The sequence below is a fragment of the Solanum tuberosum genome, unplaced genomic scaffold (genome assembly GCF_000226075.1).
Source record: "Solanum tuberosum cultivar DM 1-3 516 R44 unplaced genomic scaffold, SolTub_3.0 scf00330, whole genome shotgun sequence".
Classification (NCBI taxonomy): Eukaryota; Viridiplantae; Streptophyta; class Magnoliopsida; order Solanales; family Solanaceae; genus Solanum; species Solanum tuberosum.
The window spans coordinates 626,696-649,172 of record NW_006239256.1 but is presented as its reverse complement, the minus strand read 5'-3'; the positions used below and the strand labels follow the sequence as shown (position 1 = coordinate 649,172).

The following is a 22,477-nucleotide window of genomic DNA, read 5'->3' as shown; positions in this document are numbered from 1 at the left end:
AACGATGAGAGTACATTTGAATAAAAAAATAACTTACTTTGACTAGTTCAAGAATATATTTGACTCTTTCCGTTAAATCCAACATTATATAATTTTGCCTAATGTAGTTTAGATGACTTAATTAAGTTTTGGGAAAATTAAAAAAATTAAAGTGTATATTCAAAATAAATTTAACTTATTATATGTCGTTTTTTTAATGTTTATGAATAATTTAAATTTTGGTGATAATTTACATAGTTGATTCCAATTCTCTTGGAATTAAGTTAGTAACTTAAGCAAGAAACAGTTGAATCTGCATAACTTGTTCTAAACATGATTTTTTAATAACACATTCAAATCGTAATGAAAAAGGATAAAATTGATGGTGTATTTTATGTGAATGATTTTTTTCAGTTTCCACATATTTGGTTGATCAAATATTTTAGAAAATATTTCTCTAAAAAAAAAAAGAAGAATTTCTTAAAATTGATTCCCCTATTAAAAGTAGGAGAAATAACTGTCATACGCTTTTCAATTTCCTCCATGTTTGACTATTAATTTAACGTGTTTACAAATCAACTTGATAACTTGAATCGATTATACAAAAAAATCAAACCAAATTGACCATTAACCACCCCTAGTCCCCCTAGTCACAATTAATATTTTACACCTATTGTCTCATCTTAACCCTTCAATACACCCATCCAGCCATAACATAGCCCCTACCCCTTTATTAAATTATAATATATAAATACTTTTAGAATAATATTTTTATTTAATTACTAAATACTAGAAAAGAAATTTTTTAAAAATAACTTATTTTCCTATCGAAATCGCATAAGTACTTTATGACCCATTCAAATTTAGCCCTCTCTAAATCTAAAATCACTCCCCAAGCTATCCTACCATCATGTGGCGTAGCAAGAACTCGTCTAAACTTTTTATTCTAACATAACAACGATAGATTGTAACAAAATATTATAGCCACCTAACATAAGGGACGAGTTTCTTACCAAATAAAATAGTTACAACTCACAATTGTGAAATAAAATATGGTCCTCCAACAGCTCACATATACACATTTTACCCTCAAGAATGAATAATATACAGAGTGGCTCTACCTATTTGCCACTATGAAGAACTGATTCAAAACTTCTCTTCTTCTTCATTTGGGAAAGTATAGTAAGAATCAGAGAGATATTCATTCTGATTCTATACCAAAAAAAAAAAAATTGAGAAAAAAAACGAAAGAGAAATATGTCAATGGCTGCGTTTATTAAGCTGGAGGATTCTCCTATGTTCCAGAAACAAGTAACTTTTCTTCTGATCCCCTTTTCATTTTTATTTTGAATCTTTTTGAAAAATTGCTTTCTGGGTTTTTGTGTTTGAGGAATTTTGCATCAATTTTTGTTTTTGAAATAAAATTTGTTGCTTTGTAGGTGAGGGGGCTTGAACAGACTACAGATGACCTTAGAGATCGATGTCAAAAGCTGTATAAAGGATGTAAGAAGTATATGTGAGTACTCAATTTTATCATTTTATTTGGTGTAATAGCTTCTCTTTACTGTAATTACCTCTAATGAATTAAAAAGGTGGAATCTTTAGTGCATTTAACTACATTTCAATCCAAATTAATGTAGTTGGCTATATGAATTCTGCTCTTCTTTTTTTTTGATAACTGTAATGTCGGACCAAATTGCACGCACCTCGACTAATTTTAGGATAGACCTGCCACCTCCCACCAAGAACGGGCGGGAAGAAATCACCTAGTATTTTTTTTGTTTGGTCTTTGTTGGGGTTTGAAGCTGACCTCATGGATCTCAATCTCACTTCATTGACTTCGAGGCCACACCCTTGGGTGCATTCTGCAGTGCTCTCTATAGGCCCATTTTGTTTTAATACTAACTAATTTGTCTTTCATGGCAAATTAGAGGTTCTCTAAAAGCTATAAGTTTATAGTCAATGATCATTCATATCTCTCTCTCACTGACACGTGACTCGTTCTTCCCCTTTCTATGCTGTTGCCAATTTGTTGTTCTGCAAAATATCTCATTCTCTTGTTCTGTTTGAAAGTTTTGGTTTCTTCATCTGAATTTATTGGTTTAGGTAGATGCTATTCTTGATACTTGGTTATTTCAGGGAAGTTCTTGGAGAATCACAGAATGGAGACATCATGTTTGCCGAATCATTAGAGGCATTTGGTGGTGGTCTAGACGATCCTCTCAGTGTGTCCCTAGGAGGTTAGTTGGTTTTACTCATTCAAACTATTACAAAGTTCTCATTTTTGCTAATTTTATTTGCAATTGTCAATAAGTGCATCATGCCTGTTGAAGAAGGTGTTTTTTTTATTCTTTTCAATGTTAATGCTGGATTTTGGAATTCTCATATAAATGATCACCTCGAAGATCACACTAAGTTTGGATTTTTTTTTTTTTTGAGGAAGGTAACAATTGTATTTCTATCAAACAAAACTTAGACACCCCAAAGGTGGCATTAAGTTTGGAATTCTCATATAAATGTTCTTCTTCTCTAAGGTGGCGTGTTCCCTAAAGGAATTCACAGCTTTCTTAATTGCTTAATGAATAATCTCTCGGTCTTCTAGGGAGCTGCTGAGTCAATATTGAGGTCAGGCTAGATACTTAAAACCTGAAAGTTGTCAGCTAGTGCTCTTATATGGATGTTGTTGAGAAGGTAACGTTGAAAGGCAGGCGACATTGTAAAGCCTTTCATGTTGTTGAAAATCTCCATGATATGTCTCTGAGAAGCACATATTTGTTTCTCTTTGTCCCTCTCACTGGTTTATTTTTTGTTGTCCCTCTTTATGGGTGTGGTATGGGATGGAAGTGTTCAAGACGTGCCAAGTTATATAGATGATTGGATGAGGTTTACATGACTTGTATTTCTGTAGACTGCTTGTTGGTATGTCATGGAATGGTAGTTAAACATGTTTTCAAATCATATTAAGCAAGGTCAAACTATTTGACATGTTAGTTAGGGGAAATGAGCAATCGGGGGTTAAGGTCTTCTCTTACCTTAATTAACAAGCTAACCACATAGCTTCTCAACTCATTATCGTGCTGAACTCCGTTAAATGCCTCCTATCAATATAAAACATATCCATTTGATTCATCTCTCCAAATTGAGTCTTGGACAAAGTCAAAGCCATCCATTGTGCGGTCAAATTGATGGACCAAATATGTTTTCAGATTACCCATAACTTTCTAAATCCAAATATATAATTAGTTCTCTAATCGAAATCCTTAAAGTGGATCAAATGCTCAAGTTACTAATTTGAGGTTTTAGGGCTCAATCCATGTATTTCTGACTTCAAATCCTTCGAATAAATCCAACTCGTGTCGTAATATCATGATCTAAACAAAAATACTTCATTTAAAATCCTAAATATTGATGTCCATATCTAAAATAGTAGTCAAAGAGAACACATAGGTACCTTAAACAAGAGCTAATAGTGAACTGTTGGTGATTCAGGATTCTAAACTAGTAGGAAAATCTCTCCACCAGCCCAAGCCTTATCTCACGTGGCTATAGCAAAAGCAGACCCATAGGTTTCTCTTCTTTCATATAGTGTAAAGCAATTGCTTTTTTGGAATCCTTTCTCATCATCCGTTGACATTACTACATGAATTTTGCTCCACTTTATTATACTCATTCATCACTTTAAATCTCAAAATTTGGCAACCCATTTTAGAGCATAGGATCAGTTTGGTTATTGCTTAAAATTCACTATATACCACATTTTAAAGACCCAATAAGCTGCCGCCTATACCACCTACTTCGAGGCTTGGATTCATAAATGTACTTTAAATCTCAAAAGTTTGCGAGCTATTGCATAGAAGCGGGGATTTTACCCTATGCACACCCAAAGGGTAGCGGCTGCGGGTTTCCCTTGTCATAAAAAAATAAATAAAAATCACCAAATGCATATTGTCATCAGGGAGGTGCAGCAATGCTGCATTCTAGACACCAAACCAAGTCTTCTTAATAAGCTATTCAAGACGCCAGTCATTCATCACATTAAACTTCTTTTATTTGCTCAATCCGTCATCAAAGTCCATATAGTTTGTTGCCTAAAGTCCAAACTTAACCATTGTGACACGTCATTATAGTAATTCCTTAATATATCACAATTCCAAATTTTCAATTTGTATATCCCATACAATGTTACATGTACATACATATAACTTGTCAAAGTAAGAGCGACTACGCTTAAGAAATAATTCGTAAGCCAATTCTAAACTTCTTGGGCTAATTCATGGGGCTACATAACATCAAAGTACATCAAGGGTTAACTAAAAAAATTATGTGGTCTAGGCCGAACCCACTATGCAGTGATAGTTCATTCTAATAAATCCCCCATTGCTTGTTTGTCTTACTAAGTTCTGTCTTCAATTGTTTGTATATCATAATTCCATGAAGCCTTGTCCTCTAGCTTTAATGTGGGTCATTTGGAGAGAGAAAAATAGTAGATCTTTTGTAGGAGTGGAGATGAACTTTGCTTAATTGAGGAGTACACTCCGAGCCCTTATTTTCCTTTGGTGCACCCATGTAGTTCCTGAATGTGTAGAGGATTGGGTGGCTGTTGGTGAGGACCATATTTTGTAGGTCTCTCCTTTTTTGGTATACCTCTTGTATACGGCCATGTTGACCTTGTTATTATCAATGAAAACTTCAACTTGATCAATAAAATAATTCCATGAAGCCTTGGTTAAAAAATATCATAAATCGATGAGATTGTAGTTCTATTTGCAAAATATGCATGCTGATGTGAAATTTCAAGCTGCAGTTCTGTTGTCACTTGATGGAGGTGATATGGGCAGTTGGTCTCTTATTTACTGCATTTATATTTCCAAAGTATGGTTGCCTAATGTAATATGCTAATGTTGTCTCCATGCTTACATTGTGAAGCTTATCATTACTTGTATCAAACAATAAGATTATGTATCACTCTTAAATGCATCCGTATGTCAGGTCCAATCATAATGAAGTTTATCTCTGCATTGCGTGAGCTTGCTACATACAAAGAACTTATCCGTTCCCAAGTAAGTGGATGTATTGTAAATCACTATAGTTTACACTTAGCCTTTTGTTAGAAACTTTGTACTCTTCTATAAAAGCCTATTGCTCTGTGTATGGCACACTGTTCTGTTTTATTTACTTTAATACACCCATAATAGTTATTTTCGATGCACTAAACCTGTGTCAACAACTCATGGAGCGAGATCATGAATGTAGATAAGTCATTGATGGGATGAATTCCATACTGAAAACAATTCAAGGTGGATGATAATAGATAAGATTCTGGTAGGATGCATGGCTGAGACGTAGAGTCGTACACCCTTGAGGAATTACCAGGTCTATACAACTTTGTCTCATATCCTGAAGTAACCATAGGTCAGTGCAAATCTACTAATAGCTGGAATATTAGATTCATGAGGAATTGTTAGGGACTGGGGGAATAACTGGCCATTATCATAGAACATGGTGAAAAAGAAGTTACAAAGGTCCCTGGAAAGCTACAGTTACCGGTTTAAAAAAAAAAAAGGCCCCTCGAAAGCTACATGGAAAAGAATGGCACCAACAAAGGTGAAATGTTTTTCATGGTTGTAGCGAGAAAGGCATGTCTAACTCATGAAGCACTTAAGAAGAGGAAAATCCAAATAGCATCTAAATGCCTCTATGCTTGGAGGTTACTGAAACTAACACTCACATATTACTTCACTGAAAGGTAACATCCCAAATTTGGGCAATCTTCATTTCTATGACTAGGGAGAATTGGACAATGCCAGAACACACTGCAAACTTACTGAGCCGCTGGATCAGAAGGGGAGTGAGCATAAGTCAACAAAGTGGTGGAAAATTGTACCAGCATGCATATGGTGGAATATATGGAAAGAGAGATATGAAAGGAGTTTTGAAGGCAGATCAAATGGAATTGTGCTACCTCTCTATGTTTTTGGTATAAAGAACAATGTATAGATGATGAAGTACAGATAGTGGACTTTTAGGAGTTTTGTAATTAACTTCTTGTAATCATACTTTTGGAGGTGGCCAACATACCCTTAATGGGGAATACATGCTACCAGTTTCAAAGAAAAAAAAAGGTTCTCTGATGAAATGTGATAAAAGAGAAATCTTCAGCGGAGGCCTTCTATTACACATTCTTGAATATTGGAAAATGCCCAACTCAGTGGTCTTGGAAAATGCCCTAGAAAATCATAGCAGTCCTTAAAGTTGTTCGTTTTGGATGGATTGCAAGCTTGTATCTCTCAGAATAATCTGGAAAATGGCATGTCATTGTAACACGTGTCACAATTGTGAAAGAGAGTTGGAATATCCTAATGGTCTCTTTTTGTATCCATACCATTGAATGGTGGAATAGATTTCTAAATTCATTTGGTGTTCTGGTAATGCCTAAGACCCATTCTGTTGGAGAGTAAGGAGTGCTTGCTCATAAACACCTCAGAAGATATGGAGTCCAAGACATGTGGGATGAAGTTAAGAGTAATGCAAGGATCAAAGTTGTAGATGGAAGCAAGACAATCTTCTGGAAAGATGAGTGGCATGAAAAGGTAAACCTGGAAGTACTTTTCCCTGACGTATACAATATAGTTCTGGGACAACACAATACTATAGCAGAGTTATGGACAAATCAGGGGTGGAGCTTCAATTTTAGAAGACAATTCAATGACTGGGAAATAGCAAGAGTGGCGGAATTTCTCAACACTGTGGAAGCTTTTAATGGGCTACAAACAGGGGAAGATGTTATGTGGTGGAAGGGAAATAGCAGAGGGGAATTCAAAGTTGACTCAGCCTACAAGTTGATGGATCAGACAAACCAACAAACATACAGTTGGCCATGGAAACAAATATGGAGAAGCAGAATACCTCATAAAATCTCATGCTTCATATGGTTATTGGCCAAAGAAGCTGCTCAGACTCAAGATAACTTGAAGAAAAGAGGGATAACCTTATGCTCTAGTTGTTTTCTTTGTGGGGAGGCATTAGAGACAATGAACCATTTGTTCCTACACTGCAAGTATACCCAACAACTATGGAGGATTTGTTTGAATCTCAAAGGCATCTCCTGGACCATTCCCAGGAAGGTCTCAGAGGCTTTGAAGAGTTGGGAGGCAGCAGAGGTGAATGCAAAGGACAGAAACAAATGGAGAATTATCCCTGCTAGTATATAGTGGACTATTTGGAAAGAAAGGAATTCTAGGTGTTTTGAGAGCATAGAGAATGATGTCCAGAAAGTCAAGTTAAACTGCATTTATTGTTATGTTTTTGGTGTAATCAAGTATACTCCAATGACACTGTATCAGTAATTGATGTTTTAGACTCAATATAGACTGAAACAAGTGGAAAAGGAGACATCTGTATATAATGGTACAACCCATGTACTGTTTTGCGATATAATACAAAGTTACCTATTTCAAAAACAAAAAAAAGATATGGAGTTCAGCATGAATTTGGCAGGTAATGTGCAGAGATAAATAATAGGTGCTCTGACTGAAGATCCAAGACTCTACACTGGCTGAAGTCCAGGTGATATTTGAGGCTCTTCACTGTCCGAAGTCCAAACGTGTACTCTTTTAAGTATTAACTTTGGTGTAATTTAAAACCTGTGGATGCTATAGATGTTCTGACGGATTGAATTGTCTTCCAACAAAGGAAAAAAGAGGAAATGATCAGTTTTCTTGTTTGCATACATTTAGCACCTACTTGGTTGTGCTTTGTAAGTAATATGCCATCACTTATTTTTTTTAAAAAAGAAATATGGAAAATGTCAGTAGAATTGTGAGAATTAAAAAAGAAAATCCAATTTTACTTAGAAAAACAAAGTTCTGTAAATCGCTCTCTTCAGCTCCATGGGCATAGCAACTTTGCGCTAAGTGGAACCACAATCATTCTCATCAAACACCAATCTTTCTGTTTTTTTTTTTTTGATAAAGGTAACATTTGTATATCAATCATCAGCTCAAAGCTGGTATCCAAAAATTTACATCATATCCTCCCTCCACACGTGTGTCGGGTATCCAAAAATCTTTCTGTTGTTTTAATTACACCAACCTTATACACGATTAAGTTTTTGTATTATCACAAACTTGTTAACTAACCAAATTGATACTTCTGAGATGTTCATTAATTTTGTTTCATTTAAATGCCGTTGAAGTGGAGACATACAAGTAGAAAACTTGGACTTGCAATTTTAGAACAAGCCATTAGGAGTTTTCGCTGGGATCGCAAAACAAAGTTGTTTCGGTACCTTCTGTAGTTGGATGTGCTAAGCTTGTCTGATTATGTCGCTCCATTTTATATCAATGTTTATTCTGATATAATTCTTTGAAAAAGTAAGGCAAGTTATACCTTTTGCAGGTAGAACATGTGCTGGTGGATCGTGTGAGCCAGTTTTTGTCTGTTGATTTGCGGGATGTAAAGGTGATCAAATTTGGCATTATTTCAATTTTCAATATTGTTGTGGAAATCTAGATTAAGCTTTCTCTATGTTTGCATTCATAGAATTAGGGAGCTGTTTTTTTTTTTTTTTGATAAGGTAAGCAATTTTATAAATAATGGGAAAACCCAATATACAAGTTGAATACCAAATGGTAGAGAACCTACAACAAAGCATAGCTCCCTACAGAACACCAATCCACTATACTTGGTGGCCAGCCTAACTTGAGCTGTAATTCTGTCAAATGGATGCCTCTGAGTGGATTTTGATATACAAGGGTTTGTACTTTGATGTCAATGTGTCTGATGACTCGTCTCTAATTTTGCAGGAATCTCGTCGCCGGTTTGATAAAGCTGCATCCACTTATGACCAGGTAATGGAGATGTCTCAATAGTAACAGGTGGAAAGCTGCTTTTTTAAATGCTAAGCAGATTTCATGTGCAAAATTCTGTTCATTTTGGAAGATAACACTTCCAGTTCTTTTTGTTATTAATTTCACTCCTGAGTTGCTAAAAACTGCCAGGCACGTGAAAGGTTTTCTTCTCTGAAGAAGAATGCACGGGATGAAGTTGTTACTGAACTTGAAGAAGTAAGCCCTTTCTCTGAAAAAGGTTGTCTTTGTGGATTGTTCATCCTCATATGTGTATCTCTCTCTCTCTCTCTGCCTAACTTGATGAGGTGTAACCTAACACAAACTGATAAATGTTGCAAAAATTACCAACCAAAAGTTATTGGTATCCTGATAATTATGTGTCCAAATAAAATTATGTCCTAAAGAATCTCAAAATCTTGGTTGGCTTTAGGTCTTTTCTTATAGGACCCCTCTAAGGAATCATTTACATGCTTGTTTTCCTTGAGGAAAAAATAAATAGAGGTGAAAGGTGTTGCTTTGGGAGGAACTTGTAAGAGAATTCATCCTCATGAACTTATCACGGATAAATACCCTTGTCCAACCACATCTTCCATAGTACTACCATTTTTTTATTTTATAGAAATTGTGTAGGTATAACAAGGGACAGGATGAGAAACTCATTTCTGCCATGCTTTAGGTGAAGAGCATCATCCATATTGCTACCAATAATTTTATAGGCAGGATATTAGATTAGGGAAAGGATAAATAACTCAAGCTCATGCTCTATTTCAAAAAAAAAAGAAGAAACTCAACCTCATGCTTTTGGTAAAACACATCTTCCCTCCTTTTGTGTCTCTGTGTGTTCTCGGGTTGCTGTAAAATGACCTTCACAAAAGAAAGAATGTTGATACATGTTCGGGTGAAGCTCGCCGAGGCCACTTATTGGTAGAGGCTTTTTCCTGAAGCATGTCTCAGAGCTTCTACATATATAGACATTGCTCCCAAGTCCAGGAAACAAATTGTGATGAATTAATGTTGAAGCATTTAACTTATATATCGTTCTGTTTTGATGCTAACAATATCCTATTCAGGTTTTTGTGAAGTATGTCCAACTTTCTGTATTCCCTCTGTTTTAAATCAGTGCTTATCTGTCAAGGAAAACATTTGAAGTAATTAAGAGTCAAAACTGGGAATTGGAATTTTACAGCTTTTTCTGTGACAGGAGCTTCATAACTCAAAGTCCACTTTTGAGAGAAGCCGTTTCAATCTTGTATGTATAATGGATACAAGAATCTTTTCTACACTTTTTAGCAAGCATTCTTGCCTCGAGGTTCTAATTTATAGCCTTGTCGCCTCAAGGATTTCAGGTAAATGGTATCACAAATGTTGAAGCCAAAAAGAAGTACGAGTTCTTAGAATCCTTTAGTGCTATTATGGATGCACATCTGAGATACTTCAAGCTGGTATGATATTCTTTATCTTCTCTACGATGCAGTTATGTTTCCGTCATTAAACTAACAAATTTAATACTTGTTGAATGTAAGGGTCATGACTTATTGAGCCAGATGGAGCCATTCATCCATCAGGTACCCATCATATGAGTTATTTTTTTCCTTATATTGTGATTGACTAGCTACTGACTGGAAAGAGGTAGTATCATCATGCTGCCATTTGTTCATTTTGGGTTTGACAGTATTGAAATGCTAGTTAAAGATAGATTTGTAAAAAATCAGCTAGTTGAAAATACAGTTAGGCTATGCTGATTAGTTAGTTAACTGAGCTGAATGGATTAAAGTGTAATTTAATTAGTCCAGCTGGCATGATTAATTGTTAGAAAGTAGTTAGTTGGTTAATGCAAAGATGCTTCTTGTATATGTATAAATAGAGCTCTGTGGAGCTGAATCAATCAGTTAGACAATTCCACAAAATATCTTCTTCATACCCTCCAATGGCTTCATGAACAAACACACTGTTTGTATGGATTATGACAGACAGACTACTGGTCCTCTCATACTGCGATTTTATTCTTGTTTCTTACTAGTTACTTCTTTCTTGAGAATCTTTCATTGTTTTCCTGGTTCCTGGTTGGAATGTGTGTAAATTACATTTAGGGAGATTGATCTTTGCATAAAATAGCTCACTCATAGCTCTTAAGCGCTTCTTGGTTTTGTGCTTGCTTACTATTAAGATACTGCTGCCTCATTATCATGAAATTAATTTCTAGCCTTAACAAATTAATGAAAGTGAAATTAATATCATGGAATGTGAGGGGGATAAATGGGGGTGGTTAGAGGGGCATTGTCAGGAAACTACTACATCACAGGATGCCAATATTTGTATTCTAGTTGAAACAAAACTAGAAGGGCCAATTGATGGAGTGATACAGACTACAGAGTATATGGGATAACAGATGGATGGGAGAATTTCTTAAAGAGGCAATAGGGAGCCGTGGGGGAATTGTAGTCCTCTAGGATGAAAGGGTGTGGACAGGAGAAATGATGGAGGTTGGTGATCAAAGTATTACTCGGAAGTTCACGGGGGTAAATGAGGATTTCAGGTGGCAGTGTGGCACATTACTGCAGTCTATGCAGATTGTAATAGAGTGATCAGGAAGACACTATGGGAGGAATTGTTAGCCATTAGAAGCAGGTATGCTGGGCCATGGATAGTGTAGATGACTTTAATGCCACCAGATTTACCTCAGAAAGAACAAACTGTACGAGACTTAGTGGTACAATTGGAGCTGATTGATCCTCCTTTATTTGGGGAATCATATACTTGTAGGAGAGGGGAAAACCACAAAACTACCTCAAGGATTGATAGGTTCCTACATTGCGCACAATTGGGTGGGGTGGGTGGGGGGGTTCTCAGATCAAGGAAGATGTGCTACTAAAGTTAAACTTCAGATCACAATCATATGCTTTGATATGTGGGGATTGGGAATGGAAGAAATCTGACTTCAAATTTGAATCGTGGTGGCTGGAAGTGGAGGGTTCAAAGATAAAGTAAAGGAGTGGTGGAATTCTTTCAGTGTTGAAGGAAGAGGAAGGAAGAGCAGGCTTCATACTAGCTAAAAAGATGAAGTGCTAAAGGCTAAGCTGAAAGAATGGAGCAGGGATCACAAAGGTAACCAGAAACAGAGAAAAGAAGGCATTTTGAACCATATAGCAAGCTGGGAAAGCACATAAGAACACAGAGTTCTTACTGATGCTGAAGTTCTTCAAAAGACAAATCTGGCCATGGAATTTGATGAGGTAGCCAAGAATGAGGAGATAACTTGGAAAGAAAGGTCCAGGATACCATGGCTGAAACATGGTGACAAAAACACAAAGTTCTTCCATAGAATTGCAACTTCACACAGGAGGTTCAACTCTATGGAACAACTTCATGTGGAAAGAGTCATGGTGAAGGATCCTGTCTTGATCAATGAGGCATTTCAGAATTTTTACATGAACTTATACAAAGAGTCTGAAAAATGGAGGCCTGATCTTAATATACTGAATGTTACTGTGATTTCTGAGGAAGAACAGACCTGGCTCCAAAGACCTTTTGAAGAGGATGAAATATAGGAAAGTATTAGAATGTGTGCTATGGAGAAGCCACCTGGTCCAGATGGCTTTCCAATGATCTTCTTTCAGACTTTTTGGGAGGTACTGAAGGGAGACATAATCAACACTCTTATCATTTGTCCACTCAAATCAGAACTTTGGAAAGAGTTCCAATGCAACTTTCATACCTCTAATCCCTAAAAAGGTTGGAGCCTCAGAGCTGAAGGATTATAGGCCAATCAGTCTTACAGGATGTGTGTACAGGATCATTGCTAAGCTACTGGCAGAAAGGCTTAAGAAGGTGGTGAGCAAATTGGTTAATAAAAATCAGATGGCCTTTGCAAGCGAGAGACAAATAATGGATGCTGCTTTGATACCTAGTGAATGTATTTATTGAAGATGGAACTGCAGGTCTACTATGTAAGTTGGACATCCAGAAATCTTAACTGGTCCTTCTTACTAAACATTTTGAAACAAATGGACTTTGGCAGTAAATGGTTGAAATGGATAGAAGTGTGCATCAAGATAGTGAGATTCTCAGTCCTATTAAATGAGAACCAGTTGGTTATTTTCCTTTAGAAAGAGTACCGAGACAAGGGGACCTTGTAGCAATGGAAGGTTTTGATAGTATGATGAGAATAGCTACACAACGTAGATGGATCAGAGGTTTTCATATAGGAGACAATACTAGGGGATGGGGTGGAAAAGAGATCAGTACCTATTATATGCAGATGATACTTTTATCATGTGTGAACCAGAGGCAAAGCAACTGAACTATATCAGATTGATCTTGATTCTTCCTGAAGCAGTATCAGGCCTAAAGGTCAACTGGGGGAAAAACAGTCTGATTCCGTTCAAAGATGTACTCCAGATTCTAAGACTGGCAAATATCTTGGGGTGCAAAATTGAGGGACCACCAACCACATACTTGGGTATGCCCTCAGGGAGCAAACAGAAAACACTGGAGATATGGGATGGGATCCCGGAGAAAGCAGAAAAGAAGTTGGCTAGATGGTAGATTCTGATTAACACTGTCTTGGATTCCCTCCCTACTTATGTTATGTCTTTTTTCTCAATGCCTTCAGAAGTTATCAAAAAGCTGGACAGACTTACTAGAAACATCCTGTGGCAAGGGGGTAAAGAAGGCAAGGGTAATTACCTGGTGAAATGGAATACTGTAATGTTGAGCAAAGGAAGAAGAGCTCTGGGTAAGGCTGACAATGGACCGGGTTTGGGATCACTGGACCGGGAAATACCAGTCCGGTGGTCCCGTACCCGGTCCGTTGCCAACCTTAGTCACAAACCCTTATGGATGGGAGTGTGGAGAAGTATCAGAACTTAATGGAAGAAAATCTGATTCTCAAAGTGGGAAATGACAACGAGTTCAAGTTTTGTAGAGATGGTTGGATTGATCGAACTCCTCTGAGTGAATCATTTCCAGATCTCTTCTCAATTCAATTTGTATCAATCCTGACATCAGGGTATGTGAATGTTGGTCTGCACAAGGGTGGGATCTCTTTTTCAGAAGGCTACTGAATGATTGAGAAGTGGATAACCTTGACGCAAATGCACCAGATAGGGTCATTTGGAAACACAAGGATTGAAAGGTCACAGGTGCATACAAGAGAGTGATAAAAGGGGTCTGGAGGTGGGAGAGGTTTGATTCCTACAAAACTGAAATGTTCCACTTGGCTAGTGATCAAAAGAGCTTGCCTAACTCAAGAAGTTCTTCGGAAGAAAGGCATGCCACTAGTTCCTAGATGTTTTCTATGCAACCTGACAGGGGAGACAAATAGCCACATATTTCTACACTGCAAGCTTATAGCACAACTCCGGGAACTTTTTCTTAACATCATCAGCTCTAGTTGGACCATGCCACAACACACATCTGACACGCTCAGCTGCTGGATCAGAAGAGGGGGAAGCAAGATTCAGAAGAGGTGGTGGAAGTTAATTCCATCATGTGTATGATGGCCTGTGTGGAAGGGAAGAAATGGAAGATGTTTTGAAGATAGATCCAATTCTTTTTTTTTTTGATAGAACGATTGATCCAATTCTATCCACAAAGTAAAATGGAATTGTTTAGTATATTTACTTTTTTGGTGTAAACGATTGTGTATAGTGGATGTAGATCAAAATGTAGATTTAATAGGAAATCTGTAATTGTGGTTTTGAAGATGGTCAGCACGTCCTAGTTTTGAAGAATACAAATTTACCAAAAAAAAAAAAAGAAGATACTACTGCCTCATTTAGAAGTTGTCACCAAAAGATCGGGGAGACGGCAATAGTTATTTTTACTTTTAAATTTTTTTTGATGAGGGAGATGTCTATTTTATTTTAGAAAATACATTACCTTCATACTGAGAGAGAGAGAGTTGCTCACGTGCTGATTACTAATGATGTCAATCTTGACCCTTTCTTGGGTGATTAACCTTCCTCGCCAAAGTTGACGAAGTCGAGCTTATGTGAGCATTGGGCTGGCTGGGGATTTGATGTTTATTTACTGTGCTTTTCTCACTTCTTTTGCCCCTTCTTTTTTCTTCCAATTCAATCACTGCAAAGTTTCTTGAAGGAGAAAATGCATGGTCTCTGGTATAAAAGATACTTTACTAGTACCTCAGTTTAAGGACATAACCTGAGTATATATAGATGACTGTTCAGAAATATGTGTATATTGGTGGAAGCTTATTTAGGATGAATTTTGAATGAGTTGGGTCATGACTCACGACAGGTTACTCGGCCAATTATGGTCTAAGCCATGGTTAACCAGCATTGGATAGGTTGGCCATGATCCATTTGTCTACCTAACCTTCTTCAATTCACACAAATGTTAGTATGTTACCCAGCTCTCTCATTTTCCACCTTTACTCATAACTTTCAGATCAGTCTCTCTTGCATTACTTTTTTTGCTGCATTTATAAGCATAAAATGGGTGATTTTTGCAGCTTGCTTGATTAATTTTGATTAATGACATTGATTAGAAATTTGAGTTTGTGTTTGATATCTTTCTTCTTTTTGCATATTTTTGGTGCTAATATCAACTCCATAAATCAGGTTTTGACATATGCCCAGCAGTCGAAGGAACAGGCCAGCATAGAACAAGATAAACTTGCCAAAAGAATCCAAGAGTTCAGGACACAAGCTGAGCTGAATCATTTGCGGGGATCCAGTAACCTTGGTACTTCAACTAGTTCTATAGCCTCAAATGGTGTTGGTATGAATTCAGACAAAAATATAGAAGCAATTATGCAGTCCAGTGCAGAAGGAGCGGTATGTAATATAACAAGCGTTAACATGTTAGAAAAAAGTATTATAACAATGATATTCTGTCTGCTATCTGTCTATCTTGGGGTTGAGATCTCTACAATAGATATAGCACTTGTTTAAATATAGGAACACCTGAAATATCTCCTGATTTCCTTGATAAATTTTTTCCAGATGTTAGATGTAAGTTTGGATGTTTTTTGTACATTCTTCCAGGTTCAAACAATTAAGCAGGGATATCTTTTGAAAAGATCTTCTAGTTTGAGGGCAGATTGGAAGAGACGGTTCTTTGTACTTGACAGTCTTGGCAATTTGTACTATTACAGGATCAAGGGTGCACAGATGGTATGGTTAATTATTTTCACCTTCCTGCATTAGTCATTGTCATGCCTCTATTTTGCTTCAGACTTCTTTTTTTCAATGTTTTCCGCAGACACCTAATGTGAATAAATCCCTGCTTGTTTAATTTAATTTCTGTATGTCTATTTACATGAAAGTCAAGTTTGATTAATTCATCTCAAGTGTAATGATTAGTATAATAAAGTAGATTTGTGAAGTATAATCATTTGGAGTGATGTGGGAGAAAAATCTAAAGGGCAGGCATATGAAGTTGCTGATTCTTCGACTTTCTCGGACATCTTCATGAGTAGGTTTACTTCTACATGAACTTCTGATTGTTGCCAACTATATTATGTATTTCAAAAGCTAATGTTTGTGGACAATTGGCAAGTCAACATGAATTTACTTTGATGAGAGAGAACAACTGAAGTATGTCTATATTTGCTGATATAGATGGGTATCATTGGCATGCTACATGACCATCTATAAGGCATCCTTTGCCAGCTCACTCGAGAGAGTATTGTTTGATTTCACCGACATAGCATCATAGCAGGGGAAAGTTGTCTTTTGGAAAAATGGTATTTGAAAAATCTGGCACCTGATTCTTTTGTTCTGTAGTAACCTCTCTATTCAAAACTGTGAAGTACTTTACAGCTCTAAACTTGAACTTTTTGAAAGGAAATTTGACACAAAGTTATACAAACTAAAAGTACTTTATGGTACTTCCGAGCACTTTGGAAAGCACTTCTATTTAGTGTAAAAAGTATGCTTTTCTCAACTCTGATGGATTTTGACTTACACAGTGCTAGAGTATTTTAGGGATGAAAGTGTTTCCAGGACACTCTTTTGCTTACTCCATTTATTTTTTATCTTATTGCCAGGGCTCCCCATCATCTCACCCTTCTGGTGTTGATAACCATAGTAGTGTATTTGGCAGATTTCGGACAAAGTACAGGTCGTCATCCACTGGAGAAGAAAATTTAGGTTGTCGTACTGTTGATCTTCATACTTCTACAATAAAACTGGATGCGGAGGACACAGACCTGAGGCTTTGCTTCAGAATTATTTCACCATTAAAATCTTATACATTGCAGGTAAAGTATAGAATAGTCAATCTTTGTACTCAGTGCTTAAATTGATATATCAAGTCTAGAAGGGAAGAACATCTCAAAGAAGAATGATTTAAGAGTTACCTAATGTTTTGAACTGTTTTAGTGTGATCTTCTTTTCTTGTCTACAATAGAAGTTTGAATTTCTTGGTATACTATTGCTTTGATGCATTGGATCCATTTAAATTTTAATGGAAGGAAGAAATGACATAGTAAGCTAGTATCAAGAAGTGTTTGACTTGATATATTGTTATTGTTTCATTTGGCTACTTCTCTTTTACTCAGTTTGTTACAGTTTATCATTTTCTAAGCTTTTGCACCGTATGTTTTATTTTAGACTTCATCTCGCTAATAAAAGTAATGGCAACTGTGTGTTTATCTAGTCTTGTGCTTTGACATTTTGTTAGGAATCAATGTGCTGAACAATAGTCACAATTGGCTTCTTTATTTGCTTCAGCAGAAAGAACCACAAACAGCACAAACTCTTTTGCAGTTGGACTAATGTGTTACCAGATTTGACGACACTTTAGCAAGGGCTGATCCACCATATATAACGATTTCCCTTTATTTTCCACTGGCAGGCTGAAAGTGAAGCTGAACGAGTTGACTGGATGAATAAAATCACCGGAGTAATTGCGTCCCTTCTGAATTCTCATCTACAGAAGGTTGAACCTTGAAATCTAGTTTTCTGTAGAAAATGATTTTCTAAAGTCACCTTGAGCATCGTCTTGTCTTTGCAGTTTGATGCTAGTAAAAATGACATTGATAGTAGCAACAATACCTATGCTGGTTCTTTGAATGTTCAAGGGTCTGTTAATGATGAAAATGCCCTAGCTTCTGTAAGAGTCAATCAGCCTGATTCTGTTTCTAAGATTCTCAGAGAAGTTCCTGGAAATGACAAGTGCTCTGACTGTGGTGCTTCAGAGCCTGATTGGGCTTCTCTAAATCTTGGCATCCTAATTTGTATAGAATGCTCGGGCATTCATCGGAACCTTGGTGTTCATATCTCAAAGGTATATCTTTATCCATGTTGAAATTTCTTTGTTCCTCTTGTCTACAAACATCTGCCTTGTTCAAAAAAAAAAGATTAATTCCATTTAGTTCACGGTGTTTGTTCAATTTTGTACTGGTCCACATGCATTTATATTTCAGAATATGAGTATTTTCATTACTTTCATGACAACACACGATTCGTTCTGGAAGGTTAGTAGCTATTGGATCTTTTTTTGGAAATGTATTTTGAAGTATAACTTGTTTTCAGTTGCTGCCCCCAGAAAATAACAAAATGAAAAATCTATGGGCCTGTTGAGTTGATTGATATTTGAGATACTTATCATTTGCAGGTAAGGTCCATAACATTAGATGTCAGGGTTTGGGAGCCTACCATCTTGGATCTATTCCGCACATTGGGTAATTCTTATTGTAACTCGGTGTGGGAGGAGCTGCTTCACTTCCAAGTGACGGGTATGTACCCTTAGTTGATATATACTAGAAAGTCATTCTTGCATGGGTATAAATTTCTATAGATCTTGTATGTTTATTGATATTTGGGTTCAGATTTAATGTGAAAGGTCCTCCCCCAGCCAAGAAAAGACGAAATGTTGAGAGATATCAAAGATCACAAAATTCCAACTTTACAGTTCCCAGGATTATGTCCACGCTTCTATTCATTCTTCAATTGAACTAGTTAATATACAGTCTATTTTTCCATTATAATTTGACATTCTATCTGGGTCAGCTTATCTATCCAGTACACATTGTCGGATAGATAATGTTCCCACGTGCCATGATGATATAACATGCATTTAGCTCAAATATTTTTATAAATTATGTTTTGTTGGTGTTAGCTCATGTTGAATGATTAATTCATTCAGATTAACAAATGTTGATGCTATTCAATCTGCTTCCAAGCCAAGCCCCAAAGATGCCTTTCATGAAAAGGAGAAGTATATTTTGGCAAAGGTATACTTTCTTGCATGTTTTAAGGGCTTTCCTTCTCCATGTTATGCATTTTATCCCTTGTGCTAAGCTTGATCATCCATCAACTCGGTCTTCTTGTTTTTCCATGGAATTCTACAAAGAGAATCTCATGATCATTTGTCTGTTGTTTCATTAGTAATGGAGGTCCAATGGAGAAACAGTGTGTCTTCCCAGTTACTGTGAAAGAACTATTTAAAGAAGTTTGGTTTTAAGTTGCTGTGAGGAAATTTCTATGAATTGAGAATACCTGCAAAGCTCGTGTGAATATATGCAATATTAACTTGCTTCATGTTATCCAGTATGTTGAAAAACAGGTTGTGAATAAAGAAGCTTTTGCACCTTACAGCAATCGTGCCACCCTCATTTGGGAAGCAGTCAGGAGTAATAACGTGAAGGACGTGTACCGAATTATTGTAGTGTCAGATGTGAATATAATCAACACTACCTATGATGAGGTCGAGGGTGCTACAATGTACCATGAAATTCATGAAAATGATTCAAAACTAGGCCTTCAGGATTCCCAAAAGAAACATCAAAACCCAGCAGCCTGTCAGGGAATCAAGCTTTGCCTTCAAGGCTGTTCTTTGTTACATCTAGCCTGCAATGGGGAAACTCCAGTGATGCTTGAACTTCTGCTGCAATTTGGTTCAGATATAAATAGGCGTGATTTTCATGGAAGGACTCCTCTACAACATTGCATTGGCAATGGAAGACACCACTTGGCTAAATTTTTGCTTAGAAGGTGATATATTTAATTCAGAATCAATTTTATGCAGCATGATTTGTAGGCAATTTAATAGTCTGACCGCTCAGCGACATATCTTTCTATTAGTTATCTCAGTATTTAAGCACCCAAGGGTGTGGCCTAGTGGTCAATGAAATGGTTGAGAACCATGAGTTCTCAAGTTCAAATCCCAACAGAGACAAAAAACACTAGGTGATTTCATCCCATCTGTCCTACCAATCTTGGTGGATAGAGTCACCTTGTACTTGTTGCTGGTGGAAGGTTGCAAGTATCACCAGGGTCATAAAAAAAAAAGGTTTTCCCAGTATTTAATTTGCTTACATTATCTCTGCATTTAGATCTATAGTTCTTTTCTAGGATAAGTGTCTGTGTGAATAAAACAACAGATGCAGGTGATAGGATACAGACAGCTAATAAGCATGCAAGTTTTAGGTTATAACTATATGTATATAACTTTCTGGCCTCTTGACATAAATAATGAACATTCCTTTGGTTTTAAGGATGGATACCATTATTTGAAGGTTAGATTAGGCAAAATTCTGGTTGTTAGATTTCCATCTACCCTTGTCTTTCGGTGATAATGCTCAGTTTATGCCGAAGAGAAGGATCACTTCATGGTATTAGACATATTTTCCAGTTTATCATGTACTTGAGGCTACAAGGTCTAAGCACTCCACTTCAGCAAACCAAATTGGAGTCCCACATGCATATGTTAATTTGTAGGCAAAGATATCCAAGATAGCTTGTTAATATTTACAAGTCCCTTTAGCTTTCATTGGTGATATCATCCCAATAGTTACTTTACATCACAACCAGGAGTTTTCATCCCTTGATACATCCAGTAGTAGCCTCTGGAACAATTCCTCAACAGTCAGCCTTTGATCTCATCCAATAGTTACTTCTTTCTCTTCACAACTAACTACAGTTGGTTGGATTGCGAAACATGATTCAGCTGGTATTGGTGAACTCTTTATTGGCAGGACTGCTTCAAGATTTCTTGTGGGCATCAGTCAGTAGCTGTGAAATAAGCTTTCCTTACATCCATTGCCTAGTTTTCCTCCAAGTTTCTGATTTTACGTTCTCTACTAGCTCTCTTTTGTTACTGAAAGTACTCGTGGCTTCCAATTTCAAAGGGATTCATGTTGAGCCTATGCTTTGTAAACGCAACATCAACTCTTTTTTTTCGAGTCTCTTATGTTTTTCCTCTTTGTATGTGTTCAGAGGTGCTCGTGCGTCAATCAAGGATTATGGTGGACTCAGCGCCCTTGATAGGGCCATGGAGATGGGTGCAATCAAAGATGAGGAGTTATTTCTCCTGCTTACTAAGAGTGAGTGAAATGGGGCAGGTGCTTTTAACTGGTAGCTCTATAAGCTTCCATCTTCTTCATTTTGTAAAGCATGCTGTTCTATAATGCTTACCATCTCTCCTTTAACGCGTTGAAACTCAATTCGCCTCTCCCCCTTTCCCTCTCTCCGATTTTCCTTGATGATGTGTGAAGGTCCTGAAAGAATGAAGAATCAGTGCACAGTTCTACAAATACTTTGGCATTCATAATTTTTTAATCAACCACTGTAATGTTATGGATAGATTTGTAGAAGTTTTAATGATCAGGTGTAGCAAATCTGCATATTCTGATTTATTGATCAAGAAAGTTATTGGAGTTGTTTCCTAGTAAGTTGTTAACTTGGTCTTTTTGCCTTTCTTGTTTTTATTTCTTTTTATTTTCAAAGGGACAGAATTGGCGCATGGGGGATCTAACTTTAGAGTCGATAAAATAATAACTACACCTTAGTCCCAAACAAGTTCAGCAGTTATATGAATTTTCATTCTGCAAGTCTACATATTTTGGTGTTACAAGACTGAGATGCTTGGTTCCTTGAGTTCATCCAAATGTTAGCCATATACACATTTTTATTTTTACTTTCTCACTCGGTGTCCAGTATTCACTCTAGAACCTCGACTAATCTGGATTTGTGTCGGGTAAGGAAAAGCTCTCCTATTAGTACCATGATTATATTCATTCCTAAGGTACGAATATGAGATTTCTAATTAAGGGTGTGTTTGGTACAAAGGAAAAGTTTTTCAGAAAAATAAGTGGGTTTTTTTACTTATTTTTCTTGTGTTTAGCATGTAAACAAAAAAAAAAAATTAAATTTTTTTTATATATAATGTAGACAAATACTATGGAAGTTTGGGGTGGTAGTAGGGTGGTGGAGATAGGGGCTACGAGGATGGGTGTGAAGATAAAATGTATTGGAAGGTGGGGAAGACACAATCAATGTGAAATACTATTTGTAGAACTTGTTTTCCTACTTTTACTAGGAAAGTCATTTTTCTTTTCTTTTTTAAAAAAAAATATTTTCATATAGAGCCTTTTTCAGTTAATAAATAATGGCATGGATGAACCTTTTCTCAAATGAAAATAGCATAGATGAGCTAATTTTTAACGAATGATATAGATGAGCTTTTTTTTAAGTTCGATGACATATTTGAGGCTTTGAGCGGACAACTAATAAAGAAATGTACCAAGTTCTTCATAAACAATAGGCACCTAACTCAATGATATGGAATAAAAGAACTACCAAAGTGTTGAATATATTAATTGATGAAATAATAATAATAATAATAATTTTAAAATCCCTATTATTCCTATATGAAAATAGGGGACCTAAATGAAATCATGT

At 36.5% G+C, this 22,477-nt stretch overlaps 1 protein-coding gene across 1 annotated transcript; it reads left to right on the top strand.

Moving 5' to 3' along the window:
• Positions 1–1,053: 1,053 nt before the first annotated feature.
• LOC102605246 (ADP-ribosylation factor GTPase-activating protein AGD2-like) lies at positions 1,054–21,468 on the top strand. The gene is made up of 19 exons (XM_006360805.2): positions 1,054–1,290; positions 1,419–1,495; positions 2,119–2,219; positions 4,969–5,039; positions 8,377–8,439; positions 8,784–8,828; positions 8,979–9,044; positions 10,030–10,077; positions 10,175–10,270; positions 10,352–10,393; positions 15,410–15,625; positions 15,836–15,964; positions 16,840–17,052; positions 17,649–17,732; positions 17,808–18,080; positions 18,411–18,514; positions 18,924–19,029; positions 19,347–19,789; positions 21,014–21,468. Exons 1-19 carry the CDS (start codon positions 1,237–1,239, stop codon positions 21,126–21,128), a joined length of 2,346 nt encoding a protein of 781 aa, XP_006360867.1. The 5' UTR covers positions 1,054–1,236; the 3' UTR covers positions 21,129–21,468.
• Positions 21,469–22,477: the final 1,009 nt, after the last annotated feature.